This window comes from Theobroma umbraticum, unplaced genomic scaffold, assembly GCF_002168275.2.
Source record: "Theobroma umbraticum cultivar Fairchild unplaced genomic scaffold, ASM216827v3 scaffold_204.0, whole genome shotgun sequence".
Classification (NCBI taxonomy): domain Eukaryota; kingdom Viridiplantae; phylum Streptophyta; class Magnoliopsida; order Malvales; family Malvaceae; genus Theobroma; species Theobroma umbraticum.
The window spans coordinates 1,472,123-1,499,393 of record NW_018397267.1 but is presented as its reverse complement, the minus strand read 5'-3'; the positions used below and the strand labels follow the sequence as shown (position 1 = coordinate 1,499,393).

At 38.1% G+C, this 27,271-nt stretch overlaps 3 protein-coding genes and 2 pseudogenes across 6 annotated transcripts in view; all 5 read left to right on the top strand.

Moving 5' to 3' along the window:
• The first annotated feature begins 710 nt into the window (after nt 1–710).
• Nucleotides 711–4,418, top strand: LOC110424313 (G-type lectin S-receptor-like serine/threonine-protein kinase At1g11300; annotated as a pseudogene). Its single transcript, XR_016351734.1, has 7 exons — nt 711–2,131; nt 2,324–2,431; nt 2,620–2,828; nt 2,903–3,113; nt 3,245–3,476; nt 3,571–3,721; nt 3,813–4,418. The product of XR_016351734.1 is annotated as a G-type lectin S-receptor-like serine/threonine-protein kinase At1g11300 (transcript).
• Nucleotides 4,419–6,942: 2,524 nt separating this feature from the next.
• LOC149526671 (G-type lectin S-receptor-like serine/threonine-protein kinase B120) lies at nt 6,943–11,329 on the top strand. 2 transcript variants are annotated; one of them, XM_089784788.1, is made up of 7 exons: nt 6,943–8,584; nt 8,945–9,055; nt 9,160–9,398; nt 9,489–9,699; nt 9,831–10,068; nt 10,179–10,326; nt 10,453–11,016. In XM_089784788.1, the coding sequence occupies exons 1-7, from the start codon at nt 7,255–7,257 to the stop codon at nt 10,759–10,761; spliced, it is 2,586 nt and encodes an 861-aa protein (XP_089640914.1). In that variant the 5' UTR covers nt 6,943–7,254; the 3' UTR covers nt 10,762–11,016. The 2 variants fall into 2 exon arrangements, 1 of the variants encoding a protein (XP_089640914.1); XR_016351733.1 differs by lacking the exons at nt 6,943–8,584; nt 8,945–9,055; nt 9,160–9,398 and adding an exon at nt 11,094–11,329 and having other exon boundaries at nt 9,472–9,699; nt 10,453–10,982.
• A 362-nt stretch (nt 11,330–11,691) lies between these two features.
• On the top strand, nt 11,692–20,872 carry LOC110424089 (G-type lectin S-receptor-like serine/threonine-protein kinase SD1-29; annotated as a pseudogene). Its single transcript, XR_016351752.1, has 7 exons — nt 11,692–13,393; nt 13,480–13,573; nt 14,298–14,550; nt 14,631–14,841; nt 14,930–15,167; nt 20,336–20,486; nt 20,573–20,872. The product of XR_016351752.1 is annotated as a G-type lectin S-receptor-like serine/threonine-protein kinase SD1-29 (transcript).
• A 579-nt stretch (nt 20,873–21,451) lies between these two features.
• Nucleotides 21,452–25,693, top strand: LOC149526670 (G-type lectin S-receptor-like serine/threonine-protein kinase At1g61370). The gene is made up of 7 exons (XM_089784881.1): nt 21,452–22,772; nt 23,940–24,151; nt 24,246–24,456; nt 24,721–24,958; nt 25,161–25,311; nt 25,397–25,474; nt 25,514–25,693. The coding sequence occupies exons 1-7, from the start codon at nt 21,482–21,484 to the stop codon at nt 25,691–25,693; spliced, it is 2,361 nt and encodes a 786-aa protein (XP_089641007.1). The 5' UTR covers nt 21,452–21,481.
• A 1,261-nt stretch (nt 25,694–26,954) lies between these two features.
• Nucleotides 26,955–27,271, top strand: part of LOC110424312 (G-type lectin S-receptor-like serine/threonine-protein kinase At1g61370) — a 3,716-nt gene continuing 3,399 nt past the window's right edge. The window contains exon 1 of the mRNA XM_089784880.1: nt 26,955–27,271. This exon is cut by the window's right edge and continues 980 nt beyond it. Coding sequence (XP_089641006.1) covers nt 26,955–27,271 — 317 coding nt within the window.

Genomic DNA, 27,271 nt, shown 5'->3' with positions numbered 1-27,271 from the left:
GTGGTTCCAGAGAGCTTTTTTATTGTTATGATACTCTGATGGGGCCAATTAAAAGTGTCATGCATGTATAAATGAAATGATGATGTATACTCTAATGATACCCTCCTTTTCAAAAGGAAAAACCTTTGTTAGGTAAATGACTTGTTCACCACTCACTATACATCTATTTTTTTATTTCCCCTTTTTGAGTATAAAATCACTACATTTGGTATTAAATTTGGAAAGCTAAATGAGATCTGTTACAATTTTCATATAAATTTGTTCGAAAATAGACTTTTTATTTGATATCACCAGCTACCATCAAGCTTCCTTAAAGAGCTTGAAGATACATTATGGAAATTTGTTCAAAAAATACTCTATGATGCTGGTTTTGGTTTTGTGCATAAGATGGGTTACGATGCAAAGATTCTGGGCCATCAGATTAGGCTAAAGGGTACGTATATGACGTATATCGAGCTGGGTTTCTCAATGGAGACATTTAAACACGTATGAACGGGGCAGGGAAAGGGGCAGAATATAGGGGCCGAGGACTTCCATCCTTCAAGGGACAATCGAATAATAAAGACAAAGGCCAAAGAACTTTCATGGCCACATTCATTGCAAATCATATGATTCCAAATCAAACTGAACTGTTTCTGTCTTTTCAAGACTAAGCATTCACAATTACAGTCAATTAAATCAATCAAGTGTCTATGAGCCAAAACCGCGTGCATGCACAGATAGTTAATTAGAGCTAGCCAAAAAGAAAAAAATAAAATTTCTATGAACAAATCAAAACACTGTTGATGGCATTGGTTTGAGAACATTGTCGGAGCTTGCATGGAAGACAAGCAGTTTAGTTATGGACTAGTTAGTGGCAGTGGCACATTACAGCTAGCTCTTCTCTTGCGATCTTGTTTTTGTTTGCAATTTGGTAGTGAGGTAGACAGTAGTACTATCACATCGTCTAAAGCCATCAAAGATCCTGAAGCTATAATCTCTGATGGTGGCGTTTTCCGATTGGGATTCTTCAGCCTTGCTAATTCCACCGACCGTTATGTGGGGATATGGTACAATCGCATTCCTGTACAAACTGCCATATGGGTAGCCAACAAAAATAAACCTCTAAGGGACTCTTCTGGAATCTTGACCATATCTGAGGATGGTAATCTTGTTCTTTTGAATGGAAAGAAACAAATTCTTTGGTCATCAAATGTCACAAATCCAATTTCTAATGCCAGCGCCCAGCTCTTTGATTCTGGAAACCTTGTCTTGCTACGTAGCACCTCTCGAACAATCATGTGGGAGAGTTTCAAGCATCCTTCTAATGCATTAGTGCAAAACGCGAAATTACGTACAGATATAAGACCAGGTGAGAAACTGCAGAAGACGTCATGGAAAAGCCCTTCTGATCCATCTGATGGTAACTTCTCTGCCGGTATAGATCCTCTCAACATTCCTGAAGCTTTCATTTGGAACAACAATCGGCCATATTGGAGAAGTGGTCCATGGAATGGTAAGGTATTTATTGGAGTACCACAAATGTATTCTGTTTATCTTGATGGGTTCAGTCTCATAGATGACAAACAAGGGTCAATTTATCTCACTTTCGCTTTTGCTAACCCGTCTTTATCACATATTCTCTTGGATTCACAAGGAAATTTAGCACTACGAGCTTGGGATGATGAGAAGGGAGACTGGGTGGCAGTTTGGTCTCTTCCAAAGACCGAGTGTAATATTTATGGCCAATGTGGGGCATTTGGAAGCTGTGATTCACTCAAACCATCAATTTGCAGTTGTCTAAGAGGGTTTGAACCCAAGATTATAGAGGAATGGAATAGAGGGAATTGGACTAGTGGATGTGTTAGGAGTAAACCATTACAGTGTGAAAGAGTGAACAACAGAAGTGAACTAGGCAAAGCAGATTGATTTTTAAAGCTGGGGATGATGAAAGTGCCAGATTTTGCACAGTGGTCACGGGCCGGCTTGGAAGATGAATGCAAAGAGTTCTGCCTGAGAAATTGTTCCTGTATTGCCTATGCATATGATGCTGGTATCGGTTGTATGTCATGGAGTGGAAAATTAATTGACATACAGAAATTCCCCAGCGGGGGAAAAGATCTTTACATTCGCGTGGCACATTCAGAACTTGGTAAATTGTTCTATTTTCTTTGATTCATCCTTAACGATCTTATTGCTTCAATTATCTGCAATTTCTGTCGGTCTCTGATAGGTAAGTTCCACTCCACACGCTCCCGGCCCCCTCCAAAATAAAAAAAGGTAGAATTTATATTCTGTTTTGGTAGATAATTCTCATTATCTAACACAATTTTTTGATTTGCAGATAAAAGGACAGATACAAAAACAATTATCATCATAGCACTGATTGTAGGAACAATCATTATACCCATCTGTATATTTTTCTCATGGAAGCGGATACCTAAACTCAGTGGTAACAATCCCTTTGTTTTGTTGAAAAACAAAGAAAAAAAAATGAATTTGAATAGGATACTATGTTGAGCCTTTTCATTGAAATTCCATCTGTTATTACAAATCTGTTATGGTGTCAGAGTAGTGAGCTCATAGATTACTTTTTTTACTCAGTAGCTCATAGATCACTTGCTACTGGTTTTATATCAGCAAGGAAAGAAAAAGGTGCGGAGCAGCGATGGTTCAGTAGAGGAAAGGCACATTCAAGTTTTGTGAGTGATAATGTTCAGGGAGACAACATAAGCCAAGCTAACCTCCAGGAGCTACCACTTTTCAATTTTGAGGAGCTAGCAACAGCAGCAAACAACTTTCATCCTACAAACAAGCTAGGGCAGGGTGGTTTTGGTCCAGTTTACAGGGTAAAATATTGGTTTTCAGAAGGTTACTTATTAGTATATATGGTGCATTTACTTGAACAGACTTTGCTTTTCAGGGAAAATTGCAAAATGGAAATGAAATAGCGGTAAAGAGATTGTCAAGAGCCTCTGGACAGGGGTTAGAAGAATTTATGAATGAAGTGGTGGTGATCTCTAAACTCCAACATCGAAATCTTGTCAGATTACTGGGCTGTTGTGTTGAAGAAGAAGAGAAGATGCTGGTATACGAGTATATGCCAAACAAAAGCTTGGATGCGTTTCTTTTTGGTTAGAGCAAACTCATGCCTTTCTATCTACGTCCCTTTTTATTGTTGCATTAACTTGTTTTATCAACATATACTGTGTTAACCAAATTCCTTGTTTCATTCCTTCTTTTGGTAACATATGACATAGACCAGTCCAACAAGAAATCTTAGATTGGAGAAAACACTTCAACATTATTGAAGGAATTAGTCGAGTTGTTCTTTATCTTCATAGGGATTCTAGGTTACGAATTATTCATAGAGACCTAAAGGCTAGTAACATCTTATTGGATGAAGAGCTGAATCCAACATTTTCAAATTTTGGGATGGCAAGGATTTTTGGGGGCAATGAAAATCAAGCCAACACTACAAGGGTTGTTGGAACCTAGTAAGTGGACATATATATCTCAGATATATAATGCTAAATTAATGTAGCTATATGTGATAAGAAAATATGGTTGTTTTTGGATTTTGAAATGTAGTGGCTACATGCCTCCTGAATATGCAATGGAAGGGCGATTTTCAGAAAAATCTGATGTATTCAGCTATGCCGTCCTGCTACTAGAGATTGTCAGTGGGAGAAAAAACACAAGCTTTTATGGTAATGAACATTCCATTAGCCTCTTGGGATATGTAAGTTTACTTGATCATGGCCTCACATAAGATTTAATCTTCAATATCTGATAGTTCCATTGTCAAGCTAATACTCAGTAATTTTAATCAGGCATGGAAATTGTGGAATGAAGACAACATATTGGCTTTTAATACATACAGGGCTGTATGATCCATGCTATCAGAGGGAAATTGTAAAATGCATGCATGTGGGATTGCTGTGCGTGCAAGAATTTGCAGAAGACAGACCAAACATATCTACTGTTATTTTGATGCTTAATAGTGAGATTGTTGATCTCCCAGCTCCAAAACAGCCTGCTTACACAGGCCGACTGATTGCTTTGGGTGCAGGGTCCCCTCAAAATAATCTAAACAATTGCTCTATTAACAAGGTGACCCTCACCACTGTTGAAGGCCGATAAGGAGCTAGTTTTTGAGATAGTACATATGTACATGTATCTATATATTTAGGCATGCTTTCTGGTAGGGAAAAGTGTAGTAATCTTGGCTCCATGCTTTGGCACTGAAATTTTAAGATACCTGCAAGGAGCATGGTAGACCCAAGAAAGAACGCTTTATATTGAAATTGTAGACCTTTTTCTTTTCTTGGGGTCTGAGATTGTGAACCTTCTTGCTCCAGTACAGAGCACTCTCAACCAATAATTTGGTTGGTCCATCAACAACTTCAATCTCAGTGTCTGACCAGGGTTTGCGATAAGGCTAGTTGATTGTTCCTTATAAAGTTCAAAGCCTGCAAAAATATCTCTAAACTGTCAAACAGCCATAGATATTGCAAAGTGGCCCTTTGGTGTAATATTTAGATCAAAACTCGAAAGTGGGAAAAGAAACTTTAGGTATTAAAATAATTAAAAATTAGCCATGGGAATATAATCATGTGTTGATTATCATTTGACTGTTAATTATTCAAAAAAGGTGTAAATAGATTTTTTGCAGAATATCAACTCAGATGGTCCAGAAAAGTTGCTGCCACCACCACTAATGATCATATTCCTTTAACTTTACCTCATGTATAACAGGGATCGAAATTAATGATCATGGGAACAGGCAATAGCTCAGCAACCAAATGCTGCATGATTAAATAAATGAACACGAATTTAGACCTTAATTTAATTTAAAAATTCCAAATCCATTTTTCTTTGCTACAGATTCTAACTAGGATTGATGATCAGTTTGCAATCCAGATTAGCTTTTAAGTATCAAAAAGCAATTGCAAACTGACCCTGAATCAATAAAAAAATCCTGGACCTATGTATACTCAGTCTAGTGGTGGGGTTAGTTTTCTGCTCGGGGGTCTTCCGCCCTGCTAATTTTATCTTATGGCAGCTGTATGCGGGGAAAAGGTAGGGAAATATGGGCTATCCTGATTTCTTGTACAAACTACCATATGGGTGGCTAACACCCAACAGAAAGAAGCTACTGGAGGGCTTCTCTGGGATTTGTCTGATGTTTGAGACTGGCAATCTTGTTTTCGAAGAACGAGTCTCAGGAAGAGAATCATCTAGATTCTAGAGAGTAGAAACCTTGTTTTGCAGGATAGTATCACTGCAGTGAGAATATGGGAGAGCTTGCTACAACTTAATTTCCAATGCCTTACTGGCAACCACTAAATATAATATTGGACTCGGGAGACAGCAGACAGCATATTTTCTTTAGGAAATCTAGTTGCCTCTGCTTTCCACACAAAAAATGCCAAAAATAAGCCAACTTTGCCCGGCTAGCGTAATACTTGTATCAATGCTAAGCAAAATCGTCAACCTTCCAGCCTTAGCAAAGATTCCTTGTATAGACATCGAAGAATCATCCAATCAAATGGAAAAATGTCTTTGGTAAAAGGCCATTGACATAGAACTTGTGGTGCTTTGGTAGCCTGGTAGTTGGTTGATCAAGAAAGCAACGTTTGGGAAGTTCAGACACCACTTGGGACAATATTTGCAGACTTGCAGCATGAGGCTTTGAAACTTAAGCTTGTTTTTTTTTTTTTCCATCAATTCCAAGCTGTTACCTAGTTCTTTAATCTTTCCTGTCTAAACCAAATCTTGTTTTTTACCTTGATTATTATGTTTTCATTTAGTTCTTTAGCTCTATCTTAAGTCCATCTTTGTTGAGCAGTTTGTTGCTTCTTTTTTTTTTATCTAATACAAAATGGGAGAGCATCAGAAACTGCCATTTCTCAACCACTCTTTGCTTAATTGCTTCTTTACATACTTCCTAAAATTAATACTTTAAATACAATAAGAAAAGACTTGAAAATTAACTATTCTATTTACAGGATAATTCTGTGTTTGCTGATCTGTTCAGCATTTCGAATCCCGCCAAAACCAACAATTTATAAATTCTTCAGTGACTGACATTTTATAAATTCTTCTGACTAGGACTCCAGCACAAAAGAACAACTGACGAGGCCAAATACTACAACTCAATATCCAATTGCTTACATTTAATCATAAACTAATCTAGGGTTTTTGGTATCGAACTAAACCTCTCTTTAACAAAAACCCAACCAGAAATTTCCTGGAAAACTCCAATGATTGACCCAGATGACCAAGGGCCCTTAGATTCTCCTACATGGTCCATGCCATTCCAAAATAGTCCAAATTCAGGGCAGAGAAATGGTCCCCATTGGGTGGCTGATGGCTCCTTAATTGATAACCTGAGTCAACTTTATTTTCTCACGTGGGTGTTGCAAGAATTCTTTTGTTTATAGTTTGATAGAGGTACTCTGCATTTTGCCTTTTTTGTCGAGGAATTTTAAACCATGTTGTGAGTCTACGCGCATGGGTAGGGTGGTCCAAAGGCAACAGCCGTCTATTTTGGAGTTCTTCAGCACATCAGCCAACCCTTCAACGCCGTCTGGCAACTAACTTGCCTAATGGTCTATATTCAAAATAGAAGAAGCAAAAGGGCATTAGAAAATTTGACTATCAGGGGGAAAGGGTCTCATAAAAAAAGTACTAGTACTTAAAGTTTTCATGATTGAACTTATTTCCTGTAACTTCTACTCAATCAACTTGGCCTGTCATTATTGCTTGTGGAACATGTTGCTTGGCAGCACATGTATAATGTGAAATTAAGAATGTTGAATTTACTATCACATCAGAGTAAAGAATTATTATGATTTAATGCTTCTAAGCTGAGAAACCAATGGAGGTCGATGGTTTTGTCACAGTAAAATCGTTTTTATCTCCTTAGATTCAGAGACCGTGAAGGGCATGTGGTGCGGTTTTCTTGACCGATCACCTAATCTAATCGTTCTCATGTTTTTCATCTGGTCATAACTTTAAACCGAATACAATTTCCCTGTCAAAAGTGGTTTTTGACGTGTGACATCTGCTACATTGGCAGCAGAATAACTTTTTTAAGTTCTTCGGTATTGGTTTCTGCAGGTTTTAAAGTCTAACTTGTCGTCCTGATTTCGTTGGCAAAACCTAGGCCACCATTTGAATCTTCTTTTTTCTAAATTCTACTCATATTTTGGTATCTACTTCTTCTAGGAAGTCTGCCATTAATCTCTGCATTTTGTCAGAGACTGTGATATGGAAACTAATAGTAACACGAACCAAGTTTCTTTCTTTCTTGCTTCATTCATCTTTCTTCTATACTTTCTTCCTCAGTTTTGCCATGCGGTTGACAGAATCACGCCAGGCCAAACGATAAGGGATGGCGACACGTTGGTATCCAGGGCTGAGATTTTTGAACTGGGATTCTTCAATCCTGAAAACTCAACATTCAGATTTGTTGGGATATGGTACAGGATCGATGTGAAAGCAGTTGTATGGGTTGCAAATAGAGACAGACCAATATCTGACAGAAGTGGAGTTTTGAGGATGGGAGTTGATGGTAACTTGGTTGTTCTGAATGGAAACAACAATTTAGTTTGGTCCTCTAATGTTTCAGGTTTATCAAACAACACTGCAGCAGTTCTCTTGGATACAGGAAATTTTGTTCTATCAAGCAATGAAAGTGTTCATGATACCAGTAGTGCCCACTGGCAGAGCTTTGACCATCCAACTGATACATTTCTGCCTCAAATGAGAGTTCCAGTGAATTCTGCAATCGGAGAGAATTCCGCTTTCCATGCATGGAAATCAGCCAGTGATCCTTCACCCGGAAACTACACTATGGGTGTTGATCCTCATGGAGGACCACAGATAGTAATAAGGGATCATGGGAGAAGGCGATGGAGAAGTGGGCAGTGGAATGGAGTGATTTTTACAGGTGTCCCCAATATGAGTAATATTGCTAGTTTCTTATATGGGTTCAAGCTTTCTCAGCCTGATGAAAGTAGGACCCAGTATTTCACATATGATCCATCGAATCCTTCTGATTTAATGAGATTTCGGATAGGCTGGGATGGAAGGGAACAGCAGTTAAGATGGGATGATGGTGAGAAGATATGGAAAGTTCTGCAACAACAGCCTGACCCTGCAAATCAATGTGAACTTTATAATCATTGTGGGAATTATGCGATCTGTGACAACTTAAATTCTCCAAAGTGCAATTGTTTAAAAGGGTTTAGACCACAGTTTCAAGATCAGTGGAGTAGAGGAAATTGGTCAGGTGGGTGTAAACGGAGGACCGAACTGCAGTGCCAGAGGACTAATGGTACAGCAGGGGAAAATGGTAAACCAGATGGCTTTAAGGGATTGAAGTGCATGAAGTTACCCGATTTGGCAAACTTGACGCTATCTGCAGTGAACTCAGAGGCGTGTAGAGCAAGCTGCTTGGGAAATTGTTCATGTAGGGGGTATGCATTTATTTCTGGGATTGGATGCATGAGATGGACAGTAGACTTGATTGATCTTCAGCATTTCGACCAAACTGGAAGTTTACAGTTCTTCCTGCGTCTCCATCATTCTGAATTAGGTAAGTAAGGTACATATAGTTTTTTGTTGTTATGGTCCATTAGAAGTTTTTCACTAGCTCATTTTGGTCGTAGAGTAGTCCTAAATTTTCTGAACTTTTACCCTTCTGTTGGTTTAATTCCTAAACCTTCCTGGTCTTGCCAAATTTCTTCAGATTGCAGCTACTAAATCAGGTAGGTGTCATGATTCTTGAAATATAGGTGCTTTTTAGGGATATACTGAACTCAAATCATGTTAGTGGGCTAAATGGATGATATCATTCACTCTTGCAACGTTAACATTTTCTGCTGCATTTAACTGCCTAAATCTGAAACATTAACATTAGCATGCTAACACCTTGCTTTTTTCACTTCAAAATCAGATGGCAGGAGGAAAATATCCATCCTTGTGATTATTATAATTACTGTGCTGGGGGCATGCTTCTTGGTGGTGTCTCTATGGCTACTATGGAGATACAGGAATAAACTGAAAGGTGAGATTTCCTTTGGAGGTATGATTTCCTTTGGGGAGGCAGCTTAGAAAAAGCTGTCTGCTAGTCTACGACTTGATATCAATTTTTCAACTCTTTTCTTTCAGGTTTGCCAGCAGTTTCATCAATGCCATGTTGCAAGGACGATGATGTAGAAGTTTTTGATGTGTCCCAGAGCAAAGAATTTTCAGCAGATCTTTCAGGACCATCTGACGTCGTTATAGATGGGAATCAACTTAATGGGCCAGAATTGCCAATGTTTAGCTTTAGTTGTGTTGCAACTGCCACAAAGAACTTTTGTGTAGCAAACAAACTTGGGCAGGGGGGATTTGGTGATGTATTCAAGGTGACTTTCTAAAGTTGGTTACAAAATAGCAATGAGTGTAATGTTTGAATTCAGGGTAATAACAGCCTTTTTTTTTTTTTCCATCATCAGGGAGAGCTTCCTGGAGGTCAAGAAATAGCTGTAAAGAGGCTTTCAGGACATTCTGGCCAAGGCTTAGAGGAGTTCAAAAATGAGATTATCCTGATCGCTAAACTGCAGCACAGAAATCTTGTTAGACTCTTGGGCTGCTCCATTCAAGGGGAAGAGAAGATGCTGATTTACGAGTACATGCCCAATAAAAGTTTGGACAACTTTCTTTTTGGTATTCTCCTTATCATCCTTCTTGTAGAGGTCTTTGTTGTCTTGTAGAGAAAAATGGCAAAACCTAGAGTTATTGGCTTTTGTAGCTGTTTGTTTGTACTGACAGTTGTTTCCTGATAAAATTTATGGCAGATGAAGCCAAGCAAGCCCAGCTAGACTGGAGAACCCGCCTCAGCATTATTGAAGGCATTGCAAGAGGGCTTCTTTACCTCCATCGAGATTCAAGACTAAGAATAATTCATAGAGACTTAAAGGCTAGCAACATTTTGTTGGATGCAGAAATGAATCCAAAGATCTCAGACTTTGGCATGGCCAGAATATTTGGGGGTAACCAAAATGAAGCAAATACAGTTCGAGTAGTTGGCACATAGTAAGCACTACATGCTTTTAGATGTTTACAGAAAAAGCTCAAATTTCAACATTCAAACAATGTCAATAGCTAGACAGACCTAATCCTTTCTTTCCTGTCTTAAAATGCAGTGGATATATGTCTCCTGAATATGCAATGGAAGGCCTATTTTCAGTGAAGTCAGATGTGTACAGCTTTGGGGTATTATTGCTAGAAATTGTTAGTGGCCGGAGGAATACTAGCGTTCGTTCATCTGAACACACAAGTCTTATTGGATATGTAAGTGCAAAACGAACCATTTGCAGCCAAGCTAACCGTGAAGCTAGAATTTGAAAATTTTTGTGTTATCATCTGTTGAAGTCTTGAAGCTGGCAATACTAATATTGAATTTTGAACTGGTTTCAGGCATGGAATCTTTGGAATGAAGACAAAGCAATGGATCTTGTTGATCCTTCGATTCAGGATTCAGGCTCTCCAACTGAAGTGCTGAAATGCATACACATAGGCATGCTGTGTGTGCAGGATAATGCAATGCACAGACCAACAATGGCAGCCGTGGTGCTAATGCTTGAGAGTGAAACTCCAACGCTTCCAACGCCTAGACAACCCACATACACTTCCATGAGGAGTTCTATAGATGCAGAATTCACTATGGATGGTCAAGAAATTGTATCTTCAAATGATGTCACGGTGACAATGGTAGTTGGAAGATAGATTGATTCGTTACTTCCCCTTCCATTGTTTTCATATTACACCATTCAAAATTTTCCTGAACCTGGTGTTTCCTTCTTCTCTTGTTTGAAGAAGTAGAGTTGCTCCATTAAGCCCGCTCAGCCACAGGGGTAGGCCGGTAGCATGGATGAGTGCAGGAAGCAGGGGACCTGCCTAATTATCAAAGAATTGTACATGCAGTCAAACTTCAATGGGATAGATTTGTAATTATATAAGTTTTTTAACTTTTTTCTTTTTTGGGTTCTTTGTAACTGTGATTTTTCACTTATTAATGTGAGATTGACTACTCATAAAATTTCTCCTGTTTCCAACAGTGAGTACTCATAAAGCAGAAGGAGCCATTGACTCGACCCATGCCCACCCTTCCAGAATACAAGCGACAGAACCCTTGCTTTCAGCCTTTGGGCCATTTGTCTTCTTCAATGGAAGGAGGGCCTATTTTAGCCCAGCTTGTTCCATGGCTTAATTAATTGCAAATATCTCCCTATATTATTCTTTCATATCACACCAAGCCCCTAAGTTTAATCAAATAATCACAGGTTTTCTTTCACCCTTCAAAAAGCATATTTAATCATCTGGAATTTTAAAGAAAAAGAAAATCATATAAAGTGCTTAAAAACACTGTGGGAAAGAAGAACATCCAATTAAAAATAAGAAAAACAAAACAGATGTATATGATTAATATATTAATCTTTTTAAATAATCATATAATTATCTAATTATTACAAAAACGTATGTACGAAATTATCATTTATAATTATAATTTCCATATAATATTTTGGTAGACATCATACAGTTCAGAATTGTGATTGACTAATTGTCATGTAATTATTGTAGAAGATATGTTTTTTAATTTGTTACTTTAGATGAAAACCTGCTAATAAGAAAGAATTAAGATCTCTATAATCAACCGTCCTAATTACCAATTCAGCCGTTTTCTTTATCACACACTTCAAATCAGACTCGACTGAGCGCAACAGGTCTGACAGACAACGGAGAAACCGCAGCCTCAGGTTTCTTAACGTGTTATTTCGGGTATCTACACCATTGGTGGAAAAACTGCAAGTCATCTGGGACCAATTAAGGACATGAATTAGTGGACACGTTTGTTTACTTTTGCTGGTTTTGAGAGGGAGGGGGATGAAGAATCCAGAACTTGCATTTAAGAAACTAATCAAAGCTTGTAGTTTAGGAATAGAAGTCTCACGCACATTAGCTTGATAGATTCAAATTCTGTTATGTACTTTCACCTTGTAGCTGTTTTGTTATGTGATCGACATGCTTGAGGACAGATGAGCAGTTTCGATGTCTGTGTTTTTTCCTTTTCTCTTTTACTCAATTTGCTTTTCTTCCAGGATTGCACCGCCATAGATGTGTTAACCCCATCTCAAGCACTCTCGCAGGGACAAACTCTAACCTCCCCTGGCAAAGTCTTTGAGCTCGGCTTTGTGAGTTTTAATAACTCTAGCCTTTATTATGTAGGAATTTGGTACAAGAATATTGTCCCTCGTAGAGTTTTATGGGTGGCCAACAGAGAGAAGCCCCTCACGGACTCTTTGTCCTCAAGTCTAGTGATAGTGGGTGATGGAAATCTGAAGCTCATGAATGGCATGCAAGACATTGTCTGGTCAACCAATCTTCCTATCCAATCAAATAATTCGGTTGCGGGGCTTTTGGATAGTGGGAATTTTGTTCTGAAGGATAACTCTTCGGGGCAGATCTTATGGGAGTGCTGTAGCCATCCTGGCGATACTTTTTGGCCCGGTATGATGATAGGGATGAATGTTAAAACTGGTGAGAAACGATTCCTGATTTCGTCGAAAAGTAAGGACGACCCATCGCCTGGTAGTTTTGTTGGTGGAACTGGAGCACAGAGTAGTCCGATAATAGAAGGTTTTATTTGGAATGGAACCCGACCGCATTGGAGAAGTGGGCAATGGAATGGGATAAAGTTCCTAGGGGTGCCACATATGTCTGTAGTATATACTAATGGAATTTAGCATTGTATCGGTTAGTCCAGAGGGTAGTCAGTATGTTACTCTCAATGTTTTCAACACCTCTCTCACTAAAGTCGTGTTCCTTTCACCAGAAGGATCTCTGCAGATAATTATTTGGGATGAAGGAGAGAAAGAATGGAGAGTTCAACTGCAGGAACCGGAGAGCCAGTGTGACATTTACGGAGCTTGCGGTCCTAATGGAATTTGTAATACAGATGAGGCTCCAATTTGTAGGTGTTTGGAAGGGTTTGAACCAAGTTCAAGTGAAGAGTGGAGTAGAGGGAACTGGACGAATGGATGTGTAAGACGAGTTGAACTTAATTGTGACAAGAACATGAGCTTATTAGCCACAAGCCAGGATAAAACTGATGGATTTTTGAAATTGAGTGGGCTGAAACTGCCAGCTCATTCCCAGTATCTGAAAACTGATGTGTATAATGAAGTTTGCGAATTCTGGTGCTTGAACAACTGCTCTTGCGTGGCATTTGCGTCCGTGGCAGGAATCGGGTGCATGTTTTGGACTGGAGATCTTATGGATGTTCGGGCCTTCTCATCTACAGGAGAGGATCTCTTCGTTCGTGTTGCACATGCAGAACTAGTTACCATATATATACAATTCTTCACCTGAACTCAGATTATGAGGTATGCCTACATCTGTCTACCTGTTGGTTTGTTTACCTTCGAATTTTAAAATTTTTTCTAGGTAAAGAGAAGCACAAATCGAAGGTTGTCTTCCCTGTTGCAGCTAGTTGTACTTTCATCGTCTTGAGTACATTATTAGTATATGGTTTCTTCAGGTATAGAGCAAACCAAAAAGGTAGGAGCACTGATGTATTTTTCACAGCTACTTAAATTTATTCAGGCATTTTGAGCATATTAGTCTCTTGTGCTTTGAAAGTTCTTCCAATAAAGCATTGCAGATCATGCGGTTTATATATAAAGCTTAATCATGATTATTCATAGCTAACTTGAGAAAAACTGCATTAGAAATTTTAGGTCCAAAATTCAAAGTATACTGATGGACCTTCCAATAATTAAGCCGTGTAAACCACCTGTCCACCTGGATTTGTGGTAATGGATTCTTGCCAGTCAAGAGGGAAAGGTGGGGCTGTCAGGTATAGAAATTTTAGCTCATTCAACAAAAATCTCTAAACCATGTAGCTCCGAGAAACTTGTTTCCTGTACTACCCTTGACAATTGACATTTGAGGGCTTAATTACTTTGACTTATCTTCAGCATTTTTCTCCTTCAATGAACTGACTGAAAAGTTCCTTGTTATTGAGTAGTTAAATAGATTAATTTTATGCAATTTGAGTCTAATTTAGTATCTAATATTTTAATAACGTTAGGTTACTGAATTATGCATAGAACCTGGCTGTCTCATAAGAATTATATCCTTCAAGTGAACCCCTCACCAGTATGTCAATAAATCCTGCCAAATCAAGATATGTCAAAGTGTTAGGCTCCATATCGGATTCTAGTTGGCCTAGGCCAAATTACTCAGTTTTGCGCCTATTGAAGAAAAAGATCTGCTGACTTTAACGTCATGATGGCTCAACGTCTATATTTAGGGGAAAGCAGAGAAGGTTTGCATGAATCTGATTTTGCTGATGCAATTAACCCTCTGAGAGACACTCTAAAAGGAATAGCAGGCAGCAACATCATAAAACAAAAAGATTCGTTGATATTTGATTTCAACCACGTAGTTGTTGCTACCAACAACTTTAGCCTAACGAACAAGCTTGGCGAAGGGGGATTTGGACCTGTTTATAAGGTATCACTCCTTTTTAGTATTTCTTTTTGCTTGTAGATGTACAGGGACACTATTGACTGATATATGTGAAACAAGAGCAGGTAAAGCTTCAAAATGGAAAGGAAATAGCTGTGAAGAGACTTTCTAGTCACTCAGGACAAGGCATGGAGGAATTCAAGAACGAGATTGTGTTTATTTCCAAACTCCAACATAGGAATCTTGTTAGGCTTTTGGGTTGCTGTGTTGAAGGAGAAGAAAAACTGTTTATCTACGAGTACATGCCGAACAAGAGCCTGGACACATTTCTCTTTGGTTAACTCCCTTTTTCACTTATTCATCCATAGCATTGCATAGCACAACTTATAACTGACTATGTCAAAAATTTCTATGATCTGATTAGATCCAACAAGAAAAACACAGCTAGTTTGGGCTAAGCGCTTCAACATTATTCAGGGTATTGCCAGAGGGCTTGTTTATCTCCATCGTGATTCCTTTCTAAGGGTCATTCACCGTGATCTGAAGGCTAGCAATGTTCTTTTGGATGAAGACATGAACCCAAAAATTTCAGACTTCGGATTGGCTAGAACTTTCCAAAAGACTCAAGAGCTAGCAAATACTCACAGGGTAGTGGGAACATTGTAAGCATTACTTGTTTGTTTTTTTAGTAGATTCAACGAACATTCATCTTGATAATCCACTCCCATAAGGAGTAGTAATGCATTAAATTGTTGTCTTGTATAACATGAGACTTGCAACCTAATTTGTAAATAGGTTCATGTATATATAATCACTTAACTAGGTATTGGCTTGTTCATGTTGTGTTTTGACAGATATAGGATAAGCATAAAAACAGAGCAAGTGAAAGTTTTTGTTATATTAGTAGCTTCATACTTCTGATATGTATTGACTTTGTTTATATACATAGCAAATCTTAGCAAGTAAGCTTTGATCAGAAGCTAGGCACAAGAATACGTACTAATCATCACATAAGTCATTCATTAGATGCATAATTATCATAATTTGATAAAAAAACTAGCTGTCTTAATACAAAATAGTCACATATGATGATGTGATTTTCAACGCAAGTCTTATTTCAAGAGTTCAAATGTACCTCCAAATCCAGATACCTTTTAACTACTTTGGCATTGAATTAAACAAGCATCAAATATTCCAATCAATGTCGGGGCTATATGTCTCCTGAGTACGTCATAGGAGGGAGGTTTTCAGAGAAATCTGACGCCTTCAGCTTTGGGGTCTTGCTACTCGAATGATGAACACCTAAACCTTCTTGGTTATGTACACTTCAAAGTTAAAACACTTTCGTCTTCTCATATTCCTTCTGGGATTCTTTTAGTAAGTGAAATATATATTGTTTCAGGCTTGGCGGTTGTGGTGTGAAGGTAGGGTGCTTAACTTGATTGATCAAGCCTTAGGGGATTCATTCTGCAATGTAGAAGTAATGCGCTGCATACACGTTGGGCTTCTCTGCGTCCAGGAAAATCCTGCAGACAGGCCTAACATGCCAGTCGGGATTCTCCAGCTTACCGGTGGAACAAACCTTCCACGACCAAAGCAACCTGCATTTGCTTTTGACAGTTCACGGTGCTCCTCTCATAGATCAAATTCTAATGGCAATATATGCTCCATGAATGAGGTCATATTGTCAGCGACTGAAGGCCGATAATTGATGATGGACGGATTTTTCCCATTTTTCTTTTTATTTACCGAATCAACAACTATTGTTTTAAAGTTTTCCTTACATTTCTTATGATCATTATTTCCGTCTTCCCACTCTATCCACTAAGAACAAATTTTACTTAATTGGTCGGATATTTTCAATAATAATAAGTTCGAGATATAATTTTCATTTGAACAAATAAAGAAAAAAGTTTTTGAAATAAGAGAAGTATAGGTTTTTAATAGTTGAACTAAAATGGGTTAAAGAGCAGATAGTGACTTATAATTTAAAAAGAAGATAAAGAAAAAGATCTTAACATATTTCATTCTTTTCTCTATATTTTTCATAACTTTTTATACTATTTTGTTTGAAAAAGTTTTATACAAATTTGATGATTTTATCATACACGAGTGAATATTCAATGTATTGATTTTGTTAGTCCAAAACAATTAATTACCAAGTTTTATTGTATCCTCAAGATTTCATTATCTATAATCTTATTAGCGAGGCGAATAAAGCAATGGATCTTGTTGACCATTTGATTCGAGATTCAAGCTCTCCAACTGCAGTGTTGAAATGCATGCACATAGGCATGCTGTGTGTGCAGGAATGCACAGACCAACAATGGCAGCCATGGTGCTAATGCTTGAGAGCGAAACTCTAACGCTTCCAATGCTTAGACAACCCGCATACACTTCCATGAGGAGTTCTATAGATGCAGAATTCACCATGGATGGTCAAGAAATTGTATCTTCAAACGATGTCACGGTGACAATGGTAGTTGGAAGATAGATTAATTTGTTACTTACCCTTCCATTGTTTTCATATTACACCATTCAACATTTTCCTGAACCTGGTGTTTTCTACTTCTCTTGTTTGAAGTAGTAGAGTTGTTCCATTAAAGCCCGCTCAGCAACAAGGGGTAGGCCGGTAGCATGAATGAGTGCAGGAAGCAGGGGAAACACTTAAATTATCAAAGAATTGTACATACCGTCAAACTTTAATGGGATAAAATTGTAATTATATAAGGTTTATTCTTTTTTTTTTTTTTTGGGTTCATTGTAACTGAGATTTTTCACTGTTTAATGTGAGATTGATTACTCATAAAATTTCCCCGTTTCCAACAATGACTACTCATAAAGCGGAAAGCAGTCATTAAACTTAGCCATGCCCACCCTTCCGGAATACACGCGAGAGAACCCTGGCGTTTAGCCTTTGGGCCATTTGTTTTCTTATGTGGAAGGTAGGCCCATTTTAGCTTATTCTATTTTGTGGCTGAGAAGAACATCAATTAAAAATAGGAAAAACAAGTTAAAAGTATGTGATCAATATATTTGTCTTTTCAGATAATTGTATAATTATCTAATCTTAACAAAAAATTACAAAGAACTGTAAATTTCATATAATATTTTGATAGATGTTATATAATCTAGGATTATAATTTATTAATTATCATGTAATAATTGCATCAAATATGCTTTTTAATATTGTATTGCGGACTAAAAGCTACCAATAAGAAAAAAAGGGATCTCTCTCATCAACCGTCCTAATTACCAATTCAATCGTTTTCTTTATCATACACTTGAACTCCTAGAGTTGGTTGAAAACAACAAGTTGGACAGACGAATGAGTCGTGGAGAGACCGCAAGCTCGGTTTTTTTAACTTGCATGTAATGGGGTTATTTCGGTATCTACCGTCGGTGGAAAAATTACTAGTCGTATGGGACAAGGACACGTGTACGAGAAAGTGTTTTATCTCACATCATAAAAACGGAGGTCTTGAGCTCTTATATCGAGTGTGCTACAACCTCATAAGCGCGTTATAGAGGAGAGAGTAATGACCCCGTGACAAGTGCTATCAAACGGATCAGACCTCGTCTGACTCAAGTTAAGCGCCCAGTCCTAGGTGGAAAAGTGTTCTATCCCACATCGGACAAGAACGAGAGGTCAAAAGTGCTTCTATTCCACATCGGACAAGAACGAGAGGTCTGACTCACGTCAAGCGCCCAGTCCCAGGTGGACTTAAGGTAGGCAAGGCAGGTCCAGTGGAGAAAGTGTCACGAGGAAAGTGCTTCTATCCCACATCGGATAGGAACGGGAGGTCCTGGGCTTTATTAAACGGTATTGTGTACACCTCCATAAGCGTGTTTACGGAGAGAGAGATGACCCCGTGACACACATTTGTTTACTTTTATTGGTTTTGGGACTTGCATTTATAAACTATTCGAAGCTTGTAGTTTAGAAATAGAAGTCTAAGGATCTTTGATTCTGTCAGAAACTGATTTCCAAGATGGGTGATGAAAAGAGAAGTTGCGTTTTGCTTTCTTCAATGTCCCTCTTGTTCAACTTGCTTCTGTTACATTGCTGCGCTAAAACTAATAGCATAACTCTATCCAGGCCATTATCACAAGACCAAATCCTTACCTCCCCATGCCAATCTTTTGTGCTAGGCTTCTTTCAGCCTAACAATTCTGCCTATCGATGTGCGGGAATATGGAATAAAGATATCGCTCCTACAAAAATTGTTTGGGTGGCCAATAGAGAGAAGCCAGTTACAAACTCCTTGGCAAGTCTAACAATCGGGAGTGATGGAAATTTGAAGCTTGTAGATGGAAACCAAGACACTCGTTGGTCAACTAATGTTTCTGTCCCGTTGAATAGTTCAGTAGCAGTGCTTTCAGATAATGGAAACCTTGAACTTAAGGATGATATATCTGGAGCGAATTTATGGCAGAGCTTTGAGCATCCTTCTCATACTTTCTTACTTGGGGCAAGTATAGGGTATAATTTCAAAACTGGAGAGAGACGTTTTTTGACATCCTGGAAAAGTGATAGTGATCCATCTCCTGCAAAATTTTGTTGTTGAACTTCTACCAGGGTCACCAGTACAAGCTTTCGTTTGGAAAGACTCGTTACCTCATTGGAGAAGTGGGCAATGGGATAAAACGAAGTTTATTGGTGTACCAGAAATGGATTCATCATTTTAAAGTAAATTTGAACTCAGAATACATCTTCAGCGAGGAACAGTGTATTTATATGCTGGTCCATACAACCAATCTGAACCTAAAAACGCCTTTATTTCTCCAACGGGAACTCTACAGCTAGTGTACTGGGAAAGAGGCCAAGGCTGGAAAATCAATTTGGAAGCACTGCTGAATCCGTGCGATGTGTATGGAGTCTGCGGATCATTTGGAGTTTGTAGCCCATCTGAATCTCCCATTTGCAGCTGCTTAAGAGGATTTACACCAAAGTCAGATGAAGATGGAGCAAAGGAAACTGGACAGGAGGTTGCGTGAGGCGAACCAATTTACCTTCCGAGGCAAACACAAGTTCCGAACCTACAAACAACGGAAAAACAGATAGATTTTGGAAGATGGATAGGATGAAACTTCCAGATCTTTCCGAGTATTTGGAAATCGTCGACTACGTATGACAAGAATGGTGCTTGAATAACTGTTCCTGCATGAGTTACGCAATTGTATATGGAATTGGATGTCTGGTCTGGACTGAAAACATCATAGACATGCAAAAGTCCCCCTTCGGTGGGGAAGAATTCTTCTTACGGCTTGCACATACAGAATTTGGAGAAAATATTATTGCCCTTAAGCTGAATTTTAAGAATGGATATGATTTTTTCCTTTTCTTCTCAGACTCCACAACCGTCGTCTTAATTGTTTTTCTTTCCTTTTAAAATTTCAGCTGATGAGAGACTAAGAGAGAAGCTCATTATCAGCCTCACAACCGTTTCTTGCAACATCATCTTGGGCATCTTAGTATATGGCATACGCCGTAAAAGATCTATCAAATTAAGTAAACCCTCTCGGTCCCTATCTTAGTATATGAGTTTCTGAAATCTTATCACATATAGGTTCACTTTTCCATTTTGTTTCCAAGATCCGTTAGTTACAATACATTCAAATGTTGCCTACTACGAATCATCATTACTATATGCTTATCTTTCTAGAGTCTAGACTAAACTTGTTAGTATCAGTATAAGCCTATTTGGCCATGCTTGATTTCCTGCTTTCATCTATCCAGCAGTGACATATTTCACTTATTTATAGTCACAAACTATTCAAGTGTAAGCATTATTTATTTGCTTATTTGGTTTATCCAAACATATTCCAGCAGCTATATGTCTTCTGAGTATGCATTAAGTGGGATATTTTCCGAAAAGTCGGATGTTTATAGCTTCTGAGTTCTCCTGTTAGAGATTGTCAGTGGCAGGAAGATTACAGCCTCCTACTATGACGACAAACACATAAGCCTTATTGGCTATGTAAGTGCAACACTTTTCAATGGACGGTGCTTTTATGTGTTATTTGGCATTCAAAGTTTATACGGACAAAGCTACTTTTGTTTCAGGCATGGCAACTGTTGTTTGAAAGCAAGGAATTAGACTTGTTGGATGAAGCTTTGGCGGACTCTTTTTCGTCATCAGAAGTAACAAGGTGTATCCGTATTGATCTGCTTTGTGTCCAGGATCTTGCTGAACATAGGCCAAACATGTCGGCAGTTGTTTCCATGTTAAGCAGTGAAGCCGAGCTTCCAAGGCCAAAACAATCTACATTTACATTTCAGACTGGATTCTACTCTGAAAAATCCAACTCCAACCATTTGATGTCTGCCTGTGAGCTTACAGAGTCCGTGCTTGAAGGGCGATAACCACTCTGTAGCAAGCACAGTAATCTTTGGTCATAAGAATAAACAAGTTCAGAAAATATTTATTTATTTATTTATTTTCCATAGGGTAAGTTCAGAAAATACTTGTGTGTGGTAATTGGTCTTTTACTAGGACTTTTTCTTTCTCACAACGTATTACGGTACTTTGAAATGTATGAGTCACAAGTGCGTGCGTCACAAGGTGTGATGGCTGTATGTTTGGCAAAGTAGATGTGTTTCGCCAATTGGTGGCGATTAAGGTAATTCAACTGTATCTGCAAGATTTTTGTTTGCTGAAATCGTGAACATTTCTATGAATAATTATCTGGGGAGATATCTTCTTGCATTAAAATATTCATCTGTAATGGTGATTTCTTCAAATTTTATGGTGTCTTGCTGTTGGAAATAGTCTTTTAGTTATGTCAGGCTCTGGTTTTATTAATTTTATGACTGAGACTTTGAAGCAATGAAAGAACAGTACAATGATGACTATCAAACAAAGAGCAAGCTTCTTGATTTGACATATTCATAATCATCTCTGTTCTTACAATCAACAATTTCCTGGAGAAAATGGGTAGGAAAAACGGAATCTGCAGCATTCTGCATTCTCCCATGTCCCTGTTGTTCTACTTGCATCTGTTGCAATGTTTATGTTGCACTGCAACTAATAAAATTACTCTAGACAGACCTTTGTCACAAGAACAACTCCTTACCTCCCCAAACCAAATTTTTGAGTTAGGCTTCTTTCAGCCTAATAATTCTTCTGCCAATCAATATGTAGGAATATGGTACAGAAATATTACTCCCCGGACTGTTGTTTGGGTGGCCAACAGAGAGAAGCCAGTTACAGACTCCTTGGCAAGTCTGACGATTGGAAGTGATGGAAATTTGAAGCTTGTGGACGGAGTCCAAGACACTCTATGGTCAAGCAATGTTTCTGTTCCGTCAAATGGTTTAGTAGCAGTGCTTTCAGATGATGGAAACTTCGCCCTGAAGGATAATATATCTGGAGATAATCTATGGCAGAGCTTCGAGCATCCTTCTGATACTTTCTTACTCGGGTCAAGTATTGGGTTTAACACTAAAACTGGAGAGAGACGCGTCATGACTTCCTGGAAAAGTGACACTGATCCCTCACCCGGAAGTTTTGTTGTTGGACTGGCGCAGCGGTCACCACCGCAAGCTTTCATTTGGAAAGGGTCGGTGCCTTATTGGAGAAGTGGAGAATGGGATAAAACCAAGTTTATTGGTATACAACAACAGGATTCATCATATTCAAGTATGTTCGACCTCATAGAAGATATTGAACAAGGAACAGTATATTTGATTTCCAATCCTCACAACCAGTCGGATTTCGAAAAAATGATTGTTTCATGGATGGGACCTCTAAAGTTGACTTTTTGGGAAGACCAGCGCTGGAATGTTGAATGGGAAGCACCAAAGAATCCATGTGATGTCTATGGAACCTGTGGACCATTTGGAGTTTGTAAGGCATCTGAATCTCCCATTTGTAGGTGCTTAAAAGGATTTGTACCGAAGTTAGATGAGGAATGGAGAAAAGGAAACTGGACAGGAGGTTGCGTGAGACGAACTGAATTACTTTGCGAGGGAAACACAAGCAACGAGGCAACAGACGAGGGAAAAGCAGATAAGTTTTGGATAATGAACAGGATGAAACTTCCTGATTTTTCGGAGTATAAGAACCTTGATTACCCCGTCCCATGCCAACAATGGTGCTTGGATAACTGTTCCTGCAAGGGCTATGCCACTGTAGAAGGAATTGGGTGTCTGGTTTGGACTGGAAACCTTACAGATATGCAGGAATTCTCCTTTGGTGGGGAAGCATTTTTCTTACGCCTTGCACCTTCAGAATTTGGTGAGAATATGATTGCACTCGAGCTGGGTGAATATAATTTCGCTTCCTTTTTCAGTTTTCACACACTTTTACTGACCATCTTTATTTCTTGGTCTTCCTTTCTGTTGGTTAAATAAGGACATGCATTAACCCAAACAAGGTCTTTTCTTTCTCTTTTTGCATTTTTTTTCCTTAAAAATTTTCAGCTCATGAAAGGTTAAGAGAAAAGCTCATTATCAGCCTCACAACTATTTCTTGTATCATCACCTTGGCCTTGGGCATCTTAATATATGGCCTACACCGGAAAAGATCCCAAAAAATAAGTAAGCCTTCTCTCTCTCTCTCTCTCTCTCGGAAATGTTATTTTCCCTTGTTTTGTCAATATTTATTCTAATCCAAGTTTCCTTTTCCTTAATTCAAAACAAAGGCTGTATCTTTTATTTATTTATTATTGTTTTGAAGTCCTGTCCTCCAATAAGTCAACTGAGATTTAACAAGGATGACCAAGCACAGATTGAGAACTGGTCAATTGTCAAGAAAGGGGGGTGAGGTTTTTGCCTCATGTTGCTGATAACGTAAGTAAGAGAGGATATGACCCAGAAATAGAAAAGAGATTGAATATAGAGTCATCACATTTTAACACAGAGGTTATATACTTTGTTGTACATGAAAAACACTTGTAACCATGCTTAATAAGTGTAAAACAAGTTTACATGCAACCTTACACGAAATGGGACAGCACAAATATGGTAATAACTCTAAAACCAGTACAACGAAGCAAACTGATAAAAATAAAGAAAACTAAGTTAATTTGAAAGCATTCACCTGCTGCAGCAACATACAAGTATTACAACTTAACAGTTGCTGGGATGTTTGCTGGGAAAAGTAAATGTGTACAGGTTTCCTAGAGTCCCCGGTCCTTTGTATAGTCCATTAGGTGATGACTTTTGGAGGTGATTCTGGACTGTTACTCTCAAATTTAGAGAGTAACAAACATGAATCTTCTTGTTCCCTTTCCAGAGGTGAAGGTTGACTTTCCTCTGTTTCAATATATCATGAATTTAAAAAAAAAAATTGCCAGGAATTTGAATCTCTGGAATCTTATCATCCTAGAACTTTACATGCAAATTATGTGCTTATCAATTTCCTATTTTGATTTTTTTGAAAGAGGCCCAAATTTCGTCTTCAAATAAATGAGTTGTTTATTTAAATCAGGGGAAGAAACGAAAATCTCAGAGGACTTGGAGTTGGCTGTTGAAATTGAAGCTTCAAGCGAAATCTTGCCTAGCTACATAATGAGAAGCCATTTAGAACTAGAAGATACATTGGAACTACCTATATTTGACCTGAATAGCATATTAATTGCCACAGATAACTTCAGCCTAGACAACAAACTTGGGCAAGGAGGATTTGGCCCAGTTTATAAGGTGAGTAATAACACACACATATCTGAAATATGTGCTTTACAGTTGTAGAAAGATGAAAACAAGCATACATTGATGAATTTACGAATTTTGCCAGGGTTATCTGCCTGATGGGAAGTATGTAGCGGTTAAGAGACTTTCTAGTACCTCAGGCCAAGGCAAAGAAGAGTTCAAGAATGAAGTAATGTTGATCTCCAAACTCCAGCACAGAAATCTTGTCAGGCTCTTCGGTTATTGCAGTGAGAAAGAAGAAAGAATACTCATTTATGAGTACATGGCCAACAAAAGCTTGGATAAGTTTCTATTTGGTTGGTTCCAACAAGCACTCTACATTTTTCTACTGACCCTTCTTAATCCCTTGGGTTCATAATGTCTCAACTTGACTGTCATGTTACCTAATATTGCTATTACTCAGCATTTAAATATTGTTGTCCTTTTTAATTAGCAATCACCCATTAGGTAACGCATAGATCCTCTAATCTTTGGAGCCATACCCTTTTTCTGTTAACTTTTTGGTAAGGCTTGGAAATATAACTGTTATTTTAACCATATATCTCTGGTGTCTTGATCAGATACAACAAAGAGAGCAGAACTTTGTTGGGCAATGCGTTTCAACATTATTCAAGGTGTTGCTCGGGGGCTTCTTTACCTTCATCGTGATTCTTGTTTGAGGGTTATACACCGAGACTTGAAAGTTTCCAACATCCTCTTGGATGACAAAATGAACCCAAAAATTTCAGATTTTGGGTTGGCTCGGATATTTGAAGGGACACAATATTTAGCAAATACACATAGAGTGGTCGGAACACTGTAAGCAAATTCTCCATCTTAGAACGATCTTCAACTGTTGCCATCCATTACACATAGTATCATTTACAGTAAAGTTGTCAGTGTTTGAATAACAAGTAATAAGGAGTGACTTGGCATACGTGGCCATATATTTCTGCTTTCATCTACTACTGATATATTTCAATTAATTATTTTCTTGGTTGGCTATCCAAACAAATTTCAGGGGCTACATGTCTCCTGAGTATGCATTGACTGGGATATTTTCCGAGAAGTCAGATGTTTTTAGTTTTGGGGTTCTCTTATTAGAGATTGTCAGCGGCAGAAAGATCAGTACCTCCTACTTTAAAGATCAACATCTAAGCCTTCTTAGCTATGTAAGTGCACATTTCTAGATTGATGTGTGATTTGTCTGTTATCTGGGACATTCAAATTTAAATGGCCCAATATAATTTGTCTCAGGCATGGCAACTGTGGCATGAAAGTAAGGAATTGGAGTTGTTGGATGAAGCCTTGGCGGACTCATTTTCATCGTCACAAGTAAAGAGGTGCATTCATGTAGGTCTTCTTTGTATTCAGGATTATGCTGAACATAGGCCACCCATGTCAACAGTAGTTTCCATGCTAAGCAGTGAAACAGAGCTTCCACAGCCAAAACAACCTATATTATTCCAAAGTGCACTGAAGTCTGATCGATCTGAATCTAACTGCATCTGGTCCACAAGTCAGATTACAGAATCAGTGCTCGAAGGGCGATGATCTTTGTGTAGACTAGGCTGTTTGGTTATATTGATGGATCAAACAGAAAACATAGTCCTCTGACAGAAGGAAAGAAAGTCCAAAAGTAATGTTACAAAGGGTGAAGCTAGCAATTTAGGCCCAATACGAAGATTCCTGTTTTTATTTACTAATTGGAACACAAGTTTTCAAACCCTTTGGGCTTTTAGCATCACCAGGATTAAAAGATTAGACATTTGCTGAACCTGGAAGTAGCCTGGTCTAATACATATAAACCTCGAATAATTCTTAAATTAAACAGAAATTTTTTTATCTTCAGTTGATATTTAGAATTTAAAGGTCAGGATCTAAGATGGATAGTATAAAACTGAATATATAACATAAAATTATAAAATAAAACACCAAAAGAAACATCAAGTCCAGATAAAAAAATTACATGAAATAGAAAAACGAAAAATTACTTTTGATTACCTTTTTTTGAATGAAAACGAAAACATATCGTTATCATCAGAAATTTTCTATTAATAATTCGTTCAAGCTGACTTTCTGTAGCTTCATTGAGGATGTGGATACATGGCGACTCATTACACCAAATGCACCTATTGGGGAATTCTTTAGCCAAAAATAGGATTTCTATTTTCTTACAATATATATTCTCCAATATGCGAGTGGCAGCTGCATGCATGACGTGGTATGATAGCTATGTTTCATGAGGTTTATGGCAGTGATTCAAGTAAGGTATTTGTCAGTAAAGTAATTTAATAAGATTAGCAAGATCGATGTTTCAAAATTTTCATTACCGCAGATAAAAATTAGTCATGAACTTTGCCTTGAATCTTAGTTTTCATAAATGTTCGAGTTACAGATGCATGCTTCACATGGCGTGATAGCGTTGTTTGATGGAGTAGATGGCATTTTGCAGTGATTAAAGTAATTTAGTCATATTAGCAAGATGTCATGATATAGTTATCTGCTAGAATCATGAAATTTTCCAGGAATTTTCCGGGGCAATATTCTTTTTACATAAAATGTTGATTTCTTTCAAATATTTTGGACAGTCAGACTGTTGGAAATAGTCTTTTGGGCTACGTCAGACTCTAGTTTTATGCTAAAGCAAGGAGAAACTAGGAAAGGTTACAGCAATAGTTTCTGATTTTAAAGTTCTATTACAGGATTAAAAGAATCCTGAACTACGTCATGCTTGGTCAAGTGGGAATGAATAATGATGGAGTAATTTCCAATACGTATTCATCTCTGATTCTCTCAGAAACTGATTTCCAAGATGGGTGGAGAAAAGAGAAGGTGGGGCGTTTTGCTTTCGTCCATGTCCCTGTTGTTGAACTTGCTTCTGTTACATTGCTGCGCTGCAACTAATAACATAACTTTATCCAGGCCATTATCTCAAGACCAAATCCTTACCTCCCCAGGCCAATTTTTTGTGTTGGGCTTCTTTCAGCCTAACAATTCTGCCAATCGATATGTGGGAATATGGTATAAAGATAAAGCTCCTACAAAAATTGTTTGGGTGGCTAATAGAGAGAAGCCAGTTACAAACTCCTCGGCAAGTCTAACAATTGGGAGTGATGGAAATTTGAAGCT